The sequence below is a fragment of the Lagenorhynchus albirostris genome, chromosome 20 (genome assembly GCF_949774975.1).
Source record: "Lagenorhynchus albirostris chromosome 20, mLagAlb1.1, whole genome shotgun sequence".
Classification (NCBI taxonomy): domain Eukaryota; kingdom Metazoa; phylum Chordata; class Mammalia; order Artiodactyla; family Delphinidae; genus Lagenorhynchus; species Lagenorhynchus albirostris.
In genome coordinates this window covers 45,612,109-45,633,489 of record NC_083114.1, presented here as the reverse complement: position 1 = coordinate 45,633,489, position 21,381 = coordinate 45,612,109, and the positions used below count along the sequence as shown (strand labels likewise).

Below are 21,381 nucleotides of genomic sequence, written 5' to 3'. Positions count from 1 at the left end.
TGGATTCTGTTTGCTAGTATTTTGTTGAGGATTTTTGCATCTATATTCATCAGTGATATTGGTCTGTAATTTTCTTTTTTTGTAGTATCTTTGTCTGGTTTTGGTAGCAGGGTGATGGTGGCCTCATAGAAAGAGTTTGGGAGTGTTCCTTCCTCTGAAATTTTTTGGAAGAGTTTGAGAAGGATGGGTGTTAGCTCTTCTCTAAATGTTTGATAGAATTCACCTGTGAAGCCATCTGGTCCTGGACTTTTGTTTGTTGGAAGATTTTTAATCACAGTTTCAATTTCATTACTTGTGATTGGTCTGTTCATATTTTCTATTTCTTCCTGGTTCAGTCTTGGAAGGTTATACCTTTCTAAGAATTTGTCCATTTCTTCCAGGTTATCCATTTTGTTGGCATAGAGTTGCTTGTAGTAGTCTCTTAGGATGCTTTGTATTTCTGCTGTGTCTGTTGTAACTTCTCCTTTTTCATTTCTAATTTTATTGATCTGAGTCCTCTCCCTTTTTCTTGATGAGTCTGGCTAATTGTTTATCAATTTTGTTTATCTTCTCAAAGAACCAGCTTTTAGTTTTATTGATCTTTGCTATTGTTTTCTTTGTTTCTATTTCATTTATTTCTGCTCTGATCTTTATGATTTCTTTCCTTCTGCTAACTTTGGGTTTTGTTTGTTCTTCTCTCTCTAGTTCCTTTAGGTGTAAGGTTAGATTGTTTATTTGAGATTTTTCTTGTTTCTTGAGGTAGGCTTGTATAGCTATAAACTTCCCTCTTAGAACTGCTTTTGCTGCATGCCATAGGTTTTGGATCATCGTGTTTTTATTGTCATTTGTCTCTAAGTATTGTTTGATTTCCTCTTTGATTTCTTCAGTGATCTCTTGGTTATTTAGTAACGTATTGTTTAGCCTCCATGTGTTTGTGCTTTTTATGTTTTTTTCCCTGTAGTTCATTTCTAATCTCATAGCATTGTAGTCAGAAAAGATGCTTGATGGGCTTCCCTGGTGACGCAGTGGTTAAGAATCCTCCTGCCAATGCAGGGGACACGGGTTTGAGCCCTGGTCCGGGAAGATCCCACATGCTGTGGAGCAGCTAAGCCCTTGCGCCACAACTACTGAGCCTGCAATCTAGAGCCTGAGAGCCACAACTACTGAGCCCTCGTGCCGCAACTACTGAAGCCCATGTGCCTAGAGCCCGTGCTCTGCAACAAAAGAAGCCACTGCAATGAGAAGCCCACACACCACAACAAAGAGTAGCCCCTGCTAGCCGCAACTAGAGAAGGGCTGTGTGCAGCAACAAAGACCCAAGGCAGCCAAAAGTAAATAAATAAAATAAATAAATTTATTTTTAAAAAAGAAAAGAAAAGATGCTTGATATGATTTCAATTTTCTTAAATTTACTGAGGCTTGATTTGTGATCTATCCTGGAGAATGTTCCGTGCGCACTTGAGAAGAAAGTGTAATCTGCTATTTTTGGATGGAATGTCCTATAAATATCAATTAAATCTATCTGGTCTACTGTGTCATTTAAAGCTTCTGTTTCCTTATTTATTTTCATTTTGGATGATCTGTCCATTGGTGTAAGTGAGGTGTTAAAGTCCCTCACTATTACTGTTACTGTCGATTTCCTCTTTTATAGCTGTTAGCAGTTGCCTTATGTATTGAGGTGCTCCTATGTTGGGTGCATATATATTTATAATTATTATATCTTCTTCTTGGATTGATCCCTTGATCATTATGTAGTGCCCTTCCTTGTCTCTTGTAACATTCTTTATTTTAAAGTCTATTTTATCTGATATGAGTATTGCTACTCCATCTTTCTTTTGATTTCCATTTGCATGGAATATCTTTTTCCATCCCCTCACTTTCAGTCTGTATGTGTCCCTAGGTCTGAAGTGGGTCTCTTGTAGACAGCATATGGATGGGTCATGTTTTTGTATCCATTCAGCAAGCCTGTGTCTTTTGGTTGGAGCATTTAATCCATTCACGTTTAAGGTAATTATTGATATGTGTGTTCCTATGACCATTTTCTTAATTGCTTTGGGTTTGTTTTTGTAGGCCCTTTTCTTCTCTTGTGTTTCCCACTTAGAGAAGTTCCTTTAGCATTTGTCGTAGAGCTGGTTTGGTGGTGCTGAATTCTTAGCTTTTGCTTGTCTGTTAAGCTTTTGATTTCTCCATCGAATCTGAATGAGATCCTTGCCGGGTAAAGTTATCTTGGTTGTAGGTTCTCCCCTTTCATCACTTTAAGTATATCATGCCACTCCCTTTTGGCTTGTAGAGTTTCTGCTGAGAAATCAGCTGTTAACCTTATGGGAGTTCCCTTGTATGTTATTTGTCGTTTTTCCCTTGCTGCTTTCAATAATTTTTCTTTGTTTTTAATTTTTGCCAATTTGATTACTGTGTGTCTCGGCGTGTTTCTCCTTGGGTTTATCCTGTATGGGACTCTCTGCGCTTCCTGGACTTGGGTGGCTATTTCCTTTCCCATGTTAGGGAAGTTTTCGACTATAATGTGTTCAAATGTTTTCTCTGTTTCTTTCTCTCTCTCTTCTCCTTCTGGGACCACTATAATGCAAATGTTGTTGCATTTAATGTTGTCCCAGAGGTCTCTTGGGCTGTCTTCATTTCTTTTCATTCTTTTTTCTTTATTCTGTTCCACAGCACTGAATTCTGCCATTCTGTCTTCCAGGTCACTTATCCGTTCTTCTGCCTCAGTTATTCTGCTATTGACTCATTCTAATGTAGTTTTCATTTCAGTTATTGTATTGTTCATCTCTGTTTCTTTCTAGGTCTTTGTTAAACATTTCTTGCATCTTCTCAATCTTTGCCTCCATTCTTTTTCTGAGGTCCTGGATCATCTTCACTATCATTATTCTGAATTCTTTTTCTGGAAGGTTGCCTATCTCCACTTTAGTTGTTTCTCTGGGGTTTTATCTTGTTCCTTCATCTGGTACATAGCCCTCTGCCTTTTTATCTTGTCTATCTTTCTGTGAATGTGGTTTTTGTTCCACAGGCTGCAGGATTGTAGTTCTTCTTGCTTCTGCTGTCTGCCCTCTCGTGGATGAGGCTATCTAAGAAGCTTATGTAAGTTTCCTGATGGGAGGGCCTGGTGGTGGGTAGAGCTCAGATTTCTGTCTCTTGCTTTCAGTTTATTATGGGTGTGATTACCACCAGCATTATATAGTAAAAACTAATACTTGTAAATACATGTATATGACACTATGCTAGTGTTTTTACCAGTACTATGTCATTTCTTTCCAAATATAATTTTGTAATAGATAAATGCTGTTATTATCATCCCTATAGTAAGAAGCTTCACTGAAGAATTTTGTTTTCTCAGGTCTAAAAGAAAGTCACCTTGACTTTCCTAAGAGGTTAAATTTTGGAGTATTAAAGGTTGCTCTCTTCACCTGGAGATAATCAGGGTAGCTGCAGTTAAGTGTGAGCTGGTTACTCTATTTTTAGAAAAGGAGTATGATCAAAACCTTTTAGGGGGTGGGGCCCCCAGGAGACACTAAAGGCAGCTACCCTTAGAAGGGTGAGCAGTGGCCAGCTGTATTATTCTGGAAAAAAGATGTAACGAGATCCTTTGTGCTTTAAGAATTGACTAGGAGGGGCCACCTGACCCCTGGTTGTGTGGGTCCCTGGGGAGAGAAAGGAAGCAGAGTTTCCAAATCTATGAGGGCAAGAGCCTACCCAAATCTGAGAAGCCTTGGAGGACAGCTAATCCAAAGTATCCAGCTCTAAGAACTGTAACCCTGGAAATCCATGCAAGGCATCACCGAAGCCGGACCAAGCCTTGGGAAGCCGATTGTCCTCCCTGGAAGATCCTCGGCAGCCCACCTGGGAACCTGGATTTGTAGTACTGCAAGGTTTGATGGACTGTGTAGGACGCTGTCAACAGTGACACCATGTGGCAGTGAGAAGCAAAGGCAGGAGCAGGCTAAGCCTCCAGGGTATCCAAGGTGGACCGAGAAGTCCGAATGACCCCCTTCCTCCCTCCTGTTTAGGATTCACTGTTCCACAGAGCACTGGGGCCATGAGGTGGGGTTTGCAGATATGAGACAGCTACAGACCTGATGCAGCTGATCCCAAGACACTGAAACGACTGAAGATTCCCAGATGAGGCAACTCCATACTCTTCTTTCTAACTTATTTCCCCAAGTGCTCAATTTAGAAAAGTGAATAATTTCTATTACTCACATGATGAGAGAGCAGTGGCTAGTATATTTAGTAGAAAAATTGAAGCAGAGAAGGTCATTTCGGAGGGCTGCTGTTTTGCAAAATCAAACGGGGTATTTCCAAGCTCCCCCCGGGAAGCCTTCCTTGATCCTGAGTTAGGTGTTCTCCTAAGGGCCTGTGCTTCCCCATTCATAGCATTTAAGGTGCAATTGTGCTTTCCTGTTGACGTGCTCTAGCTTGTAGCAGCAGGGACAGTATTTTGTTCACCATTGTATCCCTGCTGCTTTGTATGTGTTGAAACCAAAGGATTATTTTATAGCTAATCCATAACCCAGACTCAGGAAAGGTCTGGCAAGAATGAGACAGTTTTTTCACTTTGATGCCTGATGCTGTGTTCTTTCTATCTGGTGTCTTCACTTTGGAAGGCTGTGGACCTGTATCTGGAAGTCTGGACTTTAGTTTTGAAGGCAAGTCAGAAAGGCTGCTTCCTGAACTAATGTACCACCTGCCCTGGGCTGTTTGGTTATGCTACCAACTTGATATTCTTTTCATAGAGATTGTTCTCAAAGTGCAACTATGTGACTTAATAAAAACTTTCAGCAGTGACACAGAAGAGAAATACTTTCAGAGGTCATAAAATCACTTTTACTTTTTATCATTTCCAACATTTCAGTGACCCATACATGACTGATTTTGGAGAAGAGACCTGGTTTTACAATCCTTCATGTCTTCTCTAGGGGGTGAATATAATCTTTCCAAAGAACAGAGAAGGAAGCTCAATCATATAGTGAACATTGTCACAGGAGGAGTCCTCCTGAAGCTTAAAGGGAAGTTTGCAGACATATAAAAATGTATACTTCTTTATGTAAAAGGAGAATAAACATTGGAACTCTAACCTAAGAGCTTGTACAGGTAAAAAAAAATTAATGTTTAATGTGAACTGACAGATGATTTACTCTATAATGGATTATGAAAAGGAATTCAGAGATGTTTGGAGCTCAATTTCATGGAAGAACTCTACCTTCCATTTCAGGGACAGAACACTGGGCTAGAAAAGCTGCATGTATGACCCAGTGTGGAGTTTCTTATGATTTGTATACTCCTCTATGGCACACAATAGATGGTTAGTGAGTTGAAGCCTAACCAGACACTGAGCCTTAATGATGTCATCAAGCTCAGCTCTGGGAGCCAGCATTCCAGAACCCCAGGCTAGGGGAGCACAGGAATGTGTAGGCGGGAATCGGGTTCTGATTCCTAGCCCTTTGTTTGGTATTGACTTCCTTCAAACTCCAGTCCCCAGACTAAGAAATTGGTTCCCACTTAGTCATGAGGAAACCATGAGAAATGAGTTGTATTTCAGAGATATTTCTGGCTATCTCTTCAGTCTGATGTTTGGGAGCAAAGGGCAGTGGGAATGGGGGTGACAAGGCACAGGCAGGATCTTCTTTTCTGAATCTGAGAGTGGACTGGTAAATCACACAGCAAGGAGCAAGAGGCCCTCTCACCAGTTAACACTGAGACTGAATTCCTACTCAGAGGAGTGGAGCTTGTGGGTGGATTGGATCCACAGGACATGAGGGCCTGTTTCAGGACACAAAGGATAATGTCTCTTCCTTTCTCTTCTACTCCCTCTTCCCTCTCTCAGGAAACCCCAGTAGTAGAGGGTACCTTCAACCAAATAGCTGTTTCTAACTGACAGTTCTGTGCATTGTGCTTTTCCGCTTGTTGAACAGCAAACTGGCTTTCCTCCTCTTTGTTCTTCTCCTTCTGCCTATAGGGCAAGTTCCTCCTCTCTATCTTGCAGGGCCTATAGTTCAAATACAGTGCTATGATGATTACGCCCACTCCAAGGATGACAATAATAATGACGAAGATGGTGGAACTGACTCCTTCATCCAGTCCTGCCCAAGCACAGAAGACAGAGAATTGGGAGTGATCGAGGGCAGGAGAATCGCCCCACCCCAGCCCACAAGGCCCATTTGTCAGTCTCACCCTCCCCAGCCCACCGAAATCTTTCTTCTTTCCATGTTTGTTTAAGAATCCCAGCCCCTGGGGGATTTCCATCCTGGGCCTGGCAGCAGGGGAGCTACAGTCACCTTGAACAATGACAGCAATGTCTTTGCTGACAGAGCCCAGCAGTTAGTGGCTGTGCAGCAGTAGGTTCTAGAGTGGTCCTGGGTTGCCTTCTGTGGCACTTCAAGGTCAAAGATCGTTCCATTCCAGGTACATGACAAGATTGGTGTCGGGTTTCCCTTTGGGACACAGGCAAGCATCTGCTCCATCCCTTCCAACCAGGTCTGATTGCCAGGGCAACCAGATTCCTCTAATCGTGGCTTGTCTGGAAAAACAGGTCCCCAGAGGGGCCAGCTCAGGGCGCCACATTCCCTTGTCTCCATCATGCTCGGCTCCCTGTCCCTCCCCTAATCCAGACGCTGTGTCTCCTCCACCCAATAGCTTTCTTTCCCAAGGGGAGGACCATCAGTTCCCTGCTTTGAGCTACTCTTTTTCCTCCTTGGACGAGACTGAGATGCAGCACAGGGCATTTTAATGGATTAAGACTAAATGATCTGAACTGCTTGGTCAATGATGGCCCTGGGGTCCCTGCTTCCCATCTTTGCTTCTCAGTGAGTGAGAACATGGGTAGGGGTGAACCCAGAGACAACGATTTTTCTACTTTTCAAAATACAAGTTTTTATGAGGAAATTTCCCTCCTCAGCATAGGCTCCAACTATCACTTCCTATGTTCTCAGCCTTTGGCCCTCAACTAATACTGCCTGATCACTTTAACCACTTTTTCTTTTCTCTTCCTGGTTTCCCCCTAGGGTTCTCCCTACTCACTTTCCTAGGGGTAAGGTAAGCTTGAAGAGCTTTAATTTTATTTTCTCCTTTTTTTTTTTAAATGAGAAAAATGTGGCAACTCTAATAATGAAGCTGCTGGCCAAGATCTCTGGAAATGGAACACTAATCATCCTTGTTTTGACAAGAAAGATCAGGCTTCTACTCACATAAGACATGGAGTTGGATCACCGTGGTTTTGCTCAACCGCTGACCCTGAACCTCCAAAGAGGCCTCACAGGAGAAATTTCGGCCATCATCTTCCTCCCTGGCGGTAAGTAAAAGCCAGGCAGGCTCCCCAGGGGCAGGGAGATCTGGGGCTCCCTGAAGCCGACAAGTAGGGCTGGGTGATGTTAATACATGCCCTGAGCAGGTCACGTTAATTTCTGTCCCTGCCAATGGGTGTAATTCTTCTATCTCCAGGATTGGCAGAGGGAAGCCTATAAAGAAAGGAAAAAGGGAATGAAACATATTTCTCAAAACTGACAGCCACTTCTGTGCTCTTGCTGCTGGTGGCACCCCTCGGGCAGGCGGAGAGCAGGGGAAAGGCTCTGGATACCGTTACTGCTTCTGTGCTGACTGGCGGGAGCGACGAGATGCTGTGGGAATTTGCGAGCTTCTCCTGTAACAAGTGCCGCATGCACATATCTGGCTATGCCTCTGCTGCAAGGATAGCGAGATGTCTTTTCATCTTACACATTTCCTCCTCACTTCAAATCATTGTTCCTAGGAATAAGTTCAAGCATTCAGAATCACTCTGTAAGTATGATGGCCTAAGGAAACAGGGTGAAGGCTAGATAGAACTACTGCCTCAGCGCATCCCTGCGCTGAGAGAAAGATGAAAACTAATGTTCACTTTGGAGTATACCTAGCAAAGATTAGTAGGGAAATTTGCAGTTGAATCACCAAGGCTTTACTGTGGACATTTTCAATGGCAGAGAACTGTCAAGGGAAGGGAAGAGGCAGGTCACTTACTATAGACTCTCTTGTTGGCTCTCTTGTTTTGTGTTCCATCGGACCCAGAGATACAAGGCAAGACAGCTCCTGATCACCAGTCTCCATGGCCCGAACACTGGCATTGGCCCATACTGTGTCTCCCTCCCAGGAGAGGAAGGGCCTAAGCTCCTGGTCTCCCAGGAACATGCGGATCATTACCTCTTCAGCTGGGAACACCCTAGCCACCTCACAGCTCATGGTCTCTGCCATCCCAGCTTCCAGAAGTGAAGAGACCCAGATTTGGGGGCTCTGAGAGAATTCTGCCAAGAAATGAGGAAAAGGAAAGAAAGGAGAAAAGCCATGATAAATCACATGTCATATAGGACCCCACAATGTAGGGAGTGGGGCTAGAAGCTCTCTGTCCCCCACAGTGAGTTTAAAACTCAAGTCAAGGTGGAGCTCAATTACCCTTACACCCTCATCCTAAACACTATGGGAAATGAGGGCCAAAGGCCAAGGTAAGCTGAGGAAACTGAGCCCCAGGATTCCTTCCACACCTGGGCTCTGACTCACCAAAGATTCGGAGCACCTTGAGGGCTGAGCTGCTGCAAAAGAGCCCTCCACCATGTGAACTCAGGTCCAGTTCTGCATGGCAGGAGAAATTGCACCTGTCATCCTCCCTTTGGGCTTTGACACTGATGGTGACCTCAGCTCTTTGGGAGGCCACAGCCAAGCTCCTAAAATTCTTTCTATGTAGTTCTTGGTTATCCTGGAGAAGGGTAAGGGTGAGGTTTTCCAGGGGTGTGACACTGGGCACGTGGCATGTCACTGTAAAGGCGTCATCCACAGCCACCCATTCAGGCTGCAGCTCCATGATCACTTGCGCTGGTGGCTCTTTAAGACAGAAAGGTGGGCTTGATGAGAAAAAGATACTCAACTCTCCAGAAAGAACTAGTATAGGACAGGAAGCCTGTGACAGAAGGTGACCACTACTCTTAAACCATCTGATGAACAGTGTCAGCTTTCTGCCCTAGATGAGATGAGTTAGCCTTCTTCGTCCCATCAAAGGTGGCTAAAGCCAAGAAATGTTAACTGGTGAGGGGCCCCCTACTTTGATAGTTGCTGCCATTCTGGAGAGCTTTTCTCTCTTACCAGAGGTGCTTCAGAGGCACGAGCAACTTCTGAGGAGCTTCTTACCGTCACACGAAAACGACACCCTAGCTAACCAAGCTCTGACACCCCAGAGATCACACTTATTCTTATGGATACATCTTTGCCAATGCTATTTGCCTACCTGAGAGAGGCTCCTCGCCCATTCCCATCACTTCAAAACCTAACCATTTGCAGGAATGAAGCTCAAGGGCCTCCTTTTCTGTGGAGACTTCTCCAGCTGCCCCAGCCTACAAAGACCCCGCTTTCCCTAATCCCTGTTTATTCTAAAAATTTGTGACAAATAATTCAACAATGATTTTATATTTTTTTGATAACTTATAAATTAGCATCATTAGCAAATGCCTCCTGTATTTGAACATATTCTCAAAAGCACAGATGTCTGGATGCGCTCTATGGTCTGCTCCTAATTTAAAGGCCTACACCAAAGGGAAAGAGAAATAATTGGCTCTAGAATCCCTACAGTAGGACAGAAATCTTTATTAAGGGCCACAATTCTCTCCCCTAAAATAAGTCTCTTTCTAATTATTCCCTAAAGAAGGCACAGTCATGTTCCCCCACTCTTCCCTTCCTCCCCAGCCCTCAGCCCCACTCACGGTACACAGTGACGCCAAGGCTTATGTCCTTTTGGATCCCTGCACAAGAGAAGAAGCACTGCAGGATGGAATTCTGTGTGACATCTTCCAGGAGAAACTCCTTCCACTGAGGCCCTCTGCCCACCTGGCTTTTCTTTAATAAGGTCTCAATTCCACTGGGTCCCAGGTCTGGACAGGTGGTGCTGCAGTTGACCATTAGGGACTGCCCATACTTTACAAGGGCCTGATGTGGCCAAACAGAAATCCCAAATAGGTCTTCTGCAGCCCCTGAAAAGGTCAACCACATATGCCAAAGACTCTGGTGAGGACCACAAGACCCAAGAAAGAAAATACAGAGCCTATTCTATCTAGTTACAGGTTAGAGAATAGGAAACCTACCCTGAATAAAAAGGTACAGGGGACAAACAAGAAAAAGACCCTTAAGGAACAAGTTAGAATCCTGACTCTACCACCATTCCCTCCTCTCAACATCTTTCTTGGGATCTCGATTTCTCTAATAGTGTCACCATGGAAACTATGGCGTTGCTAAAAATCATGCCCAGGAAACCATTCTCTTCCTAAACTTCCAGAAATCTTGGAAACTTCCAGAATTGGCTGCTGAGGGCCCTCATGGGGTAAGTAGACCCCTGAAAAAAAAGAGCTTTGTTACTTATACCTCAAAGCAGTGTTTCTCAAATTATGGTCTAAGAATTGCCTTCACCAGAATTATGCTGGAATGCTTGTAGATTGCAGATTCCAGCTCCACCTCAGACTGAATGATTAAGAATTTGTGAAGGCAGGACCTGGAAACACTCAAGGGAACAAAACAAGCACTCCTGGTGACCTTTGTGCACACCAAATTATGGGAACCACTGGTATAAACGTGACTCCCAGGGTCACTCATTTCCATGGAACTTTTCACCTCTTCTTCTCAAAGTGAGACTATTCCATTTTGCTTTGGTGCTAAGGCAACAGATGTTTTTGGATGCTTAAGAGTTTAGTCTGTTAGGGAACTCTTCTCAGGAACAGTGAGAGAGACATCAGGTAAGTTTTAAATGTCTGATATAGGTGAGGGGCACAGTGTCCCGAAAACGTCCCTTACCGGTCCCCTTTAGCTATTCCATGTCCACCATCTACTTCATCTCCCAAATACTAGTCCCTTCTGGGAATACACAGCTCTTGCAGCAATGTTACCCACTAAGGCTCCAGTTCCTTTCTTGCCATCTGGAGAACTCGCTCTTCACAACTGCACTATGGGCCCTGTCCTATCGAGATCCTATTGTAGCTCATCGTGACATAAAAGATGGCAACAAAGAAGTAAAAATATTCCCGAGAGCAGAATAGGACAGTCCAGGGGCAGCAGGGAGCCAAGCAGAGAAGGTATATTTCTTAGAGAGGGTTTTTTCTGATGGTCTATTATCCTGTCCCTTAATGTGGGTTTTCCCAGTTACAAGCCGGAAACACCTATGATTCTGTGTCCTAGATCCAAGAAATAGGACTCTCTCCCAAGGGTCCAGATGAGTGAATACTAAAGTGTCACCCCACTCAGGATTTCCTAACCTCTTTCTCATTGACCTGTGCCCTGGCACATACTAGCTAAAGAAACTTTCCCAAATAGCCTCACCTGGGCAAGGAATCAGGGCCAGCAGGGCCCAGACACCAAACAATAGCATTTCCATCCTTATGAGAAGGGCCAAAAGTTGGAGAGAAAGAAAGGAGACAGCAATGCTGGAGAAAGTGACAAAAAAAGAGAAAAAGGATATAGGAAATTCTTTCTTTGATACTGTTCAAAGTTAGCTCCTTCCCTAAAAGCTTGCATGGTCTGGAGAAATTGTAGCAAGAGTATCAGTGGTATGGAGGTACGAAAAGAAATTCTTGCATCTATTTCAGTTTGGTTTATGTGCATAGCAAAAAGACATAGGAAAATATGAGAAATAATGAAGGAGATATGAAATTAAGTGAGATTCCTATATAAGCTTGTATTGCACTTACCTGTTTACATGTTTGCCTCTGTTTGAGTCAATAGAAGATGGCTGTTAGCATAGACATATGAAAAGTGAGGTTTAGAGAGATGAAATTTGGCAGTGTTTATCTGGCAGTCCAGTGGAAAGTGACCCTGAATCTAGAAAACATGTTCACTCAAGTCCTGTTCTCTTATGGGAGAAATGCTTCTTCAGGACTCTCTCTTCATGACCTCTATGAAATATCCCTCAAGATAATCCATCTCTTTCTGATCTACCTCCAGGTTCACCAAGCAACATTTGGATTACTACTTTGGCTTAGTTAAATCTTAAGTGTCCACTTCTTTTCTCTGCCAATCCATACCAAGTTTTTCTTTCAAAACCCCATTCAAGCAAATTTCTTCTAAGAAAGGACTTTCTTGACTAATCCTATCCCACTTCATAATCCCTCACTTATTACACATTATCTGTACCTCACTTTATGCCAAACACGATTTCTGAAGCTATGTATATTAAAATGTAATTCACCTCAGTGCATTATTTTAATGATGTAATCATTACTGTACTAGGAATTCTTTAAGAACAAGAGATAATACTTTCATCATCTTGCATCTCCAGCACCTAGCACAGTGCCTAGCATATTATGGATATTCCATAAATGAGTGACTATCCTCTAATTCTCCATTTTAATTTTCATACACTGGGTTGTGTACAAGTCTACCTTTACTTGTATGCTGGTCTGAAAGAGAGTTGTTTTTTTTTTTTGGTCTTTTTTATACACGCATAAAACAATAGGCATATCAAAATTTACACTCCCAAGTAAATGCTACCATTCAAAACAATCACTTTGGGAGGCTATAAATTTAATCCAGTGATGACACTATTATTCAAAACATTTTTGGGAAGTGATTTAGAACTGGCTTTTAAGCTACATAAGAAATATCAGTCTCTTTATTAAGCTATTCTGTTGGGTTGGCCAAAAAGTACCTTCGGTTTTTAAGTAAAAATAAAAGACACATTTTTCATTTTTACCAAGAACTTTGTTGAACAATGTATTCACCCTTTTGTTCCAATACCTTCTGCCATTTTTCAGGCAACTTCATAATTCCATCTCCCCAAAACTTTTTATCTTTTTATCTTTTTGAGCAAAGAACTGTTCCAGGTGCCTTTTACAGTCTTCCAGGGAATTGAATTTTCTTCAATTAAGAGGATTTTGTAAAGACCAAAATAAATAGAAATCCGAAGGTGCAATGTCTGGTGAATATGGCAGATGAATCAGAACTTCCCAGCCAAGCTGTAACGGTTTTTGCCTGGTCATCAAGGAAACATGCAGTCTTGCCTTATCCTGATGGAAGATTATGCATTTTCTGTTGACTAATTCTGGACGCTTTTCGTCGAGTGCGGCTTTCAGTTGGTCTAACTGGGATGGAATTAATCATTTGGTTTTCCAGAAGGAGCTCATAATAGAGGACTCCCTCCCAATCCCACCGTATACACAATATCACCTTCTTTGGATGAAGACCGGACTTTGGTGTGGTTGGTAGTGGTTCATTTCGCCTGCCCCACGATCTCTTCTGTTCCACATTATTGTACAGTATCCACTTTTCATCTCCTCTCACAACTTGTTTTAAAAACAGAACATTTTCATTACGTTTAAGTAGAGAATTGCATGCATAAATATGGTCAAGAAGGTTTTTTTCACTTATGTGGAACCCAAACATCAAAGCGATTCGCATAACCAAGCTGGTGCAAATGATTTTCAACCCTGATTTGGATATTTTGAGTATGTGGGCTATCTCCTGCATGGTTTAACGTTGATTGTTCTCAATTAATGTCTCGATTTGATCACTATCAACTTCATCTGGTCTACCTGACCATGGAGCAGCGTCCAGCGAGAAATCTCCAGCACGACACTTTGCAAACCACTTTTGATACTTTCAATCAGTCTCAGTACGTTCTCCATACACTGCACAAATCTTCTCTTGCATTTCGCTTGCGTTTTTACTTTTCTTTAAATAATAAAGCATAACATGCCAAAAATGTTGCTTTTTTCTTCCATCTTCAATACTAAAAGGCTACACAAAAATTCACCAACTTTGATAAGTCTTTTTTTAAATGCACGCTGATATTGACAGCTGTCACATACAATCTAACATAATTGTTTCCAATGAAGTTAAAGACAACTAAGTGCTACTAGAGCCATCTTACGGTTAAAAAAACCAACGAACCTTTTGGCCAACCCAATATTATTCTTTGGACAAAAGTGATATTACTCAGTCACCTTATTCCCCAAACTTAGCTCTGAGTAACTTACATCTCTTTCAAAGGAAGACCTCCTAACATGAAGAGATTCTAAATAAAGTAACCTCAGACTCTGAAGGGCATTTCAAAACAAGTGTTTTGAGTAACAACAGCTCTGCTGAAAAGAGTACAAAAGCCCCAATTGGGACTACTTATATTCATACATTCTTTCAGCAAACAATTATCGAGCCAGGCTTGTAGTAAGGTGTTGAAGTTACCAAGATTTATCCTATGACATAGGAATTCCTGGTAGTTGGAGGGAAAGACAAATGTAAATACAATTAACAATATACTGTGACGAATGTTATCATAAATATTGAGAGGGAGTAAAATGAGAATTAAATGAGTTAATTCAAGTGTTCAGTCCAACTATTGGCACCTAAGTCTTCAATAAATGTGATGATGGTGATTGTGCTGTTCTTTGATGCTGCTGATAATGATAAGCAAATTGATCAGGGAGCATTGAGGAGGGAATCATTACTTCTTTCTGAAGGAGTTGAGACGGTCTCTCAGAAAGGTCCCCTTTGAGCTGCATCTTCTATTATGTGCAGAAGTCTGTTAAAGCATGAAGTGATATGGAGAAGAGGTCAGGCCAGGCTTATTTGAGAAAATTAGAGAAGTTCATCCTCGTTTTCCCTGTGGCATGTTATGATCAGGTACCGAAACATGAAATTTTATATTCATTTTCTTAATGAAAAAGAAAGTGGCATCCCTAATGGGAAACAGTTTTTAAATCTTGAAATCCCTTTTGCTCACTCTGTAGACTATACCCGAAATTAAAGGTTTAAACTGTCGGCTATTCTAGGCCTGTACTCCAGCCACTAAAGGGTTGCCGGGAGAGTGGTGGGCGATGAGGGGAGGGTGGCAAACATGCATGTGCTGTTGCATGGCTTTGGCTGTGTAGCCAAACTGGACTTCCTGTCAGCGTTTGGGATGCTCACCATCCATTTACATCCCAGGGGTTCTTGCAGTTTCTTACACACACCTGAGTCACATCCCACCCTTTGAACACTGTCTCTTCGCTATGCCTGGAATTTGCTTCCTCATTCCTGAACACTCTTTCACCCAGTTCAATGTGTCTTTTCAACGAAGCCCACTGTGACCAGCACTTTTCAACCCCGGGTGCCCAGGCCGCATCCCAGCACACCCTCGGTCGATGCTGCTGCTTTCTTTTCCCCCAGCAGCACCACCTTCTACCACACTCCCCCTGACCCCTTAGGCCTGGGAGTCTGGTCTACTTCCGGCCTGAACTGTAAGCCCCATGAGGGCAGGGCCTTTTTCACTGATGGATCCCAAGCACCCAGAATGGCTGTAGGTGTTCAACGACTATAAACGAATGAATTAATGAACTAGATAAATTATTTACAAATCTTTGAGTGAGGGGCTGCACCCATCCCTCGGATACAGAGCCCAGTCAGTTGTGGCTCAGCAGGAGTTTCCCGTGCAGTGTGTACACAACGTGGCTCTGAGCCCAACAGGCCATGAAGCCTTTTAAAGGTGGTTGGTATTTTACATTTTTTAACTATGTGGGGGAAATACTTCAATGAGTGATCCTCAAAAATTCCGGAGTGTGAGGAGGTGAAGCCCACCAGGAGGCCAGACCCCCACAGATTTGACAGGAAAGCTGGGAGAAGACCCCAGCATGAATCTAAGCAAAGAAAACAAGACCCAAGTTCTCACTGAGGGCCGCTCCTTGCTGCCCCACCCGCTCCTCGCCTCGCCCGCTTCGCTCTCAGGCGCCCGCCACGCGCTCCGACCGTTTGGTAGGCACAGCCGGGCGGGCGCGCACGAAGACGCTCCTGGCCGGAGGATTTGCCTGATCCGCCTAGAAACTCGTGACGTCTACGCAGAAGCTTAGCGAGAGTTGGCTGAGACAGGCGGGGCGGGCCGGAAGCTAGGACGACAGGAGGGGGTAACGGGGAAGATGAGAGTAGGGAAGCCTGTATCCTGCTTGGCAGAGAGCACATATTTGACTCAAGGTAATGGCTACTACATAAAAAAACCCGTGAAAACAAAATGGAAATGGTGGTTGTAGCAAATAATGGCTCCGTAAGGAAAACAAGGGGTTGTCGGCACCCCCCTGCCTGTTCGTCTGGTGGTGCGTCCTGAACACGTGAGGCTCCCGCGCGGGAGTGGGCTGCGCGCGCAGCCTCCTTCTCGCCTTGGCCCTCCGAGCGGGCTCGTCTGTGGACTTCGGCTAGGCCCTCGCACAAAATCCTGCTGGGACTCCACCAGGCTCTTCCTGGGTGGGCTGGGAAGGGGGTTCGGAGGCACGCCTTGCCACTGTCTGAAAAGTCTTTCCGGCGCCTCGCCCCCTGTTTCTATACCCCGCTCTCCACATAGAAGTAACACGCTTGAGGGAACTAGCGGTTCGGGCCTCACTTCCTACCAAAGGTGCTTGCGCCCTTGCTCCCGCCCAGGGCTTATCAATAAGCTATAAAAATTAAGGTGAGCTTGTAAATCCTCTTTTGTTGCCTCTTTTCACCCCGGGTCCCTTTTCCTTAGCTTCCACGTCTGACGTCTCCCGAGGGTCGTGTCTCAGAAACCTTTCCCTGAGCCCAGATAGGGCCGTTCACATCGGCACCTTTTTGCGGCTTTGGATCTCCCGTAGTCGTTGGTCTGACCGTGAGGCATGGGCTGAGTTTCTTGGTGAAGTGAAATTTGAAGATTTGGGAGGTTTTTTTAGGAGGGCAGTTATTAGGTGCATCCACTATCTCGTTTAATAGAACTCCTTTCCAGCGAGGAGGCAGTCCTTTTAACCCGATTTCGTGAGTGAGGAAACAGACTTGGAGAGGCCTCACTAATCCTTGTATGGGGGAGGCAGGCTGGGAAATTATTAATGTTGACAGTTTTGGTGACCAGTATAAGTCTTTTTTTTTTTTTTAATTTATTTTTGGCTGCGTTTGGTCTTAGTTGCTGCCTGTGGGCTTTCTCTAGTTGCGGCTACCGGGGGCCACTCTTCGTTTCGTTGCGTGGGCTTCTCATTGCGGTGGCTTCTCTTCTTGCGGAACATGGGCTCTAGGCACGCGGGCTGAGCAGTTATGGCGCAGGGGCTTAGTTGCTCTGCGGTATGTGGGATCTTCCCAGATCAGGGCTGAAACCCATGTCTCCTGCATTGGCAGGCAGCTTCCTAACCACTGCACCACCAGGGAAGTCCTGACCAGTATAAGTCTTAAGAACCTTTTTTTCTTTTTTTCAGCTGCCTGTCTTGTGTCCTAGTACCACTGCCTCCTCTCCTTCCATACTGACAGTTTGAGGGAGAGTGTTGGATAGAATAGAAGCTTGGGGGCTAAACAAGCCAATGAATCCCTCAAAAATGTCCTACTAGCTTTAAGACTATGGGAGATTTACGTAACTTACAGTTTCCTTATCTGTCAACGGGAATGGCATTTAGTTTATTTATATGAAAGTGCCTACCATTGTTTTCTGACACTAAAAATAAGTGTGCAGTAAATGGGCATCTGTATTTTCCTCTTCCAATCTCAGAAGGGCCTTTTCTGATTACTCTCTAAAACTGCCAGGCTTTGTTTTTCTTTATAGCACTTATCACTACCTGACTTTAAGGTAAATATCCAGTGGTGTTCTGGAGCAACTCGAATGGGCAAGCCGTTCTCTTCCCAGCTCTGCATTTAATGATGTAGGTTGGTTACCTGAAGACCATGGTAGAGGTTTTAAAAAAAATTTAGCTGAAGTGTAGTTGATTTACAATGTTGTGTTAGTTTCTGGTATACAGCAAAGTGATTCAGTCATATATATATATATATATATATATGTATATTCTTTTTCATGTTCTTTTCCATTATTGTTTACTACAGTGGTGGAAGTATTTATATCACTGAAATTGTCAGAGGTTACAAATCAGGGTTTGATTTTGTTTTTCTGAGAACTGGTTGGTAAATATTTACCGGTACACCACTGTATATTTCTGTTCGTTTATGTTTATTGTTTTCTCTCTAGAATCTAAGTGTCACGAGGGCATGATTTTCATGTGTCTTATTTATTGCTGTCACCTTAACACCTAGAAATGGCTCATATAGTATGCACTCAATAAATATTTAGTAATTGAGTGAGCTGAGAGTCTGTGAAGAGTGGTGATTTCACACCTTAATTTTCTTTAGGGGAGGCATGGCATAACTCCCTCAGAGGACTCTTAGCTTTGTGACACCAACCTCCTTTGACTGCTTTTCATTTTCCTTCTGCTTCTCCATCCCTTGTCCCCAAAGGTAGTGGTGAGGATGAGAATTTGGATCTGTCTAGAGAAGACATTACCACCACCCTCTTCCAGGCAACAAGCTTCCAGGCAACAAGCTCAACCCCACCCCTGAAAACCTCTATCAGTGGGAGAGAGTGAAGGAACTATGCTTGTCAGAGACATGCCCTCAACTTATCCCAGCCCCAGACAACTCAAAAGGCCAAAATGGAGATGACCCCTAATACCATTTTTCCAAAAAAATGTTTCTCATACCTCTTCATAAAGTTCCCAGCAATTACTATTTTATGGGCTAGTTTTAAAAGGTTTCAGAGATTTCTGGGAAGTTCTAATTGACAGGTTTTTATTTTATTTTATGGTAATATTTTCAGGAATATTTAATTTGTCTGAAGTCAGAGTAATTTAAAGACTTTATGGAAATAGCGTATATATCAAAATTTATCAAACATGTAGTTGATTGTCAGTCATATTTCAATAAAGCTGTTTTTTAAGTCTTTATAGAAATATTTAATCATAGAAATATTCATATTTAATAATATTAAACATTCATATTTAATATTCATAATTTTTTTTCAGTATCAGTAACCAAATTTCAGTTTCATGATAGAATGTTACCATTTTCAGGAATTGTTTTGCCAATTTCTAACTTTGCATATCACTTTAGTATGTTACTTCTAGCAAAATGTATTTGTGATGTGGTTGCTTCTGTTGCTTTACCTGATTCTTAGCATGTTCTTTTTTTTTTCTTTTTTTTCTTTTTGGTCCTTTACAAATTCATGTTCCTGGTTAATGCATATCAAATCTGAGGCTAGTTCATAAGCTCTATCATAGTAACCCCTTTAAGCTGCCTTCCTTTCTCTTTTGTGGCTTTGAATGGTTTTGCTCATTTATGTTAACTCTTTCTGTAAAGTGCTACCAAATCAACATCCTAATCACTCCTTGTTAGAAATCAAAATTTCTGCACTTATACTTGGCAGGATTTTTTCAGCTGCTTATTTGTTTTTTCAGGTACCGTTGAATGTCATTTTCTATTTTGTCATATGCTTACATTTTTATTATCCTTTTTCCAGTTCCTCAATGGCATATCAACCTTAAATTTCATTTCTTCAATTAAAATTTTAACCTTCAAAATCTTTAAGGCTGTTAATATAATCCCATGTAATAAAAATAGCTATATCATGTAAAAATAGTTTTTTAAAAGTTCTGGTAATTTTATAAAATGGTCACTTAGTGAATGGAATTTTAGCAAATAAGCTTGCTCCAGCTGTCCCATTTCTTTATGTGAATGGTGCTTTCCTAGAGAAGTGGAGAAGGCATTCCTTCAAATGGATAATTGCTTTGGCCCAGGTGGTTCATGATTGTGGGACTGGCTTATAGAGGCAGCAGGTTTGAACCTGACAGAAGCCGGAAAAACCCCAGCTGGAGAGCTGTCCTCTTCTGAAGGTGCATCTCTCATTTGACTGCTTTTTTTACTTGGTTTCTTGGCTCCCCAAATCTGCTGCCTCTCTGATCCCTCAAGACTCTCTTTCTCCTTTACCTGCTCTTTATTCGTGGGGCTGGCAATGCCTAACTCAGGGCAACTTGTTTATAGAGGCTAAATGGCTAGTTAGGATCAGTATAGTCTTAACCAGAATCAGAAGGGCGTATAGATTATGGGTTAAACATCAGGAGTTAGTACTAAGGGAATCAACCTTGGCAGCCCATCAGAGTCAAGGTGAGGATAAGATCTGAGCTAGGGAGTAAACAAAGAAAAATCCAGGAATCCAGGTGGAAGGTCACAAGTCAGTATGTTCAAGAGAGTGAGAGTGTAAAGCTCAAGAAAGATTTGGGAGTCAAAGTTAACTACTATGATTAAACTGGTTTTAACCTTCTGCCCTGATGGGTTGACTCCTGATTGGGACCAACTTGGAACAGAGTTCTAGGGTGAGGAAGCAGAGGTAACTTTTATCAGAGTTATTTCCTGTGCAGGCATTTTTTTGTGCACTGTCCTGGAGTACACACTGCAGGGGTGCGTGGTTGGAGAGCCCCAAACAAAAGCCGCAGCACAATATGATGAGTACTCTTACACAGATTTAGATTGAGTGCTATGGAAAACAGAAAAGAGAACATCAAATTGACAATGGCAGTTGGAGGGTGGGAATAGGAAATCACGGAAAATTCCGGAGGCAGTGGCATTTGAGTTGGCCTTGAAGAATAAACAGACTTTTGCATAGCAGAGAACTGGGGAAGAACACTTACTCATTTAATAAATATGTATTGAGTACTTAACTTTGTGCCAGGTATAGTTCCAGGCAGTGGGGACACCGCAGCGAACAAAGTCCCAGCCTTAAAGGAGCTTACATTCTAGTAACATCATAGGCAGAAGAACCACAGCATGAAAGGTATGTTCAGGGAAGGGCAAGTTCAGTGTGGCTTGATAGTAGAATACATGGGATGGTGGTGGAAAATAAAGCTAGAGAGGTAGGAGGAGGACAGAGAATAAAGAGCCAATTATGCCATGTTTGGATATAGACTCTTCTGGAAGCCATTGGCTTTTAACATTTTAGAAACCCTTTAGGAACCCTTTCTGCCAAAGAAATCATGCAAGGTCACTCAACATAAAAAGCAAAAAACAGTAGAGCTCCTTGTCTGAAGCAGGGATATGGAAGGTGGGGTGCGGGGAGGTCAAGCAAGGGAGGAACTCCTAGTTCTGCCCTCTCACCTCATTCTCAGCTCTCCACAAGAGCTCTGAGAAACCCGAAGGACCACAGTGGGTTTAAAGCCCACTAGTGAAGATGATGGAGGGCACACGAATATGAGAAAATGGAGAGATGTGATCAGATTTGCTATCTTGAGATAAAATTGGCAGGGGGAATGGGGTAGAATGGCCTATTAGCAGAGAAACCATGGCAGAGGGAGGTTATGGAAGAGGTGCTGAGGTGCTGACCTAAGATGGGTAGGATGGATCCAAGAGAGATTTAGGAGGTAAAACCAATAGAACTTGGTGACTAAGACTGAGCAGGAGTAAGAGGGAAGAGGAGAAGATGATTTCAAGAACGAAGGTCCTTAAGGCTTCCTCTATTCTCTTGGCTTTTGGTTGCAGGCACCCTGGGCATCTGTTTGGGTCACTCCACCTTCTTTGGCTCTCAGCTGCCTATAAGACCAGTTTGAATGTCTCAACAAGGCAGCGTTGGCCCTTCGCCATGTTTTCATGCCCTTAATCAAGATAGATACAGGGGAGGAG

At 43.0% G+C, this 21,381-nt stretch overlaps 1 protein-coding gene across 1 annotated transcript; it reads right to left on the bottom strand.

Moving 5' to 3' along the window:
* Nucleotides 1-5,811: 5,811 nt before the first annotated feature.
* Nucleotides 5,812-11,365, bottom strand: LOC132511932 (intercellular adhesion molecule 5-like). Its single transcript, XM_060135746.1, is given in 8 exon segments — nt 5,812-6,071; nt 6,267-6,308; nt 6,311-6,508; nt 7,176-7,445; nt 7,977-8,261; nt 8,515-8,835; nt 9,708-9,974; nt 11,311-11,365. Coding segments are annotated over 8 exon segments (1,698 nt in total).
* Nucleotides 11,366-21,381: the final 10,016 nt, after the last annotated feature.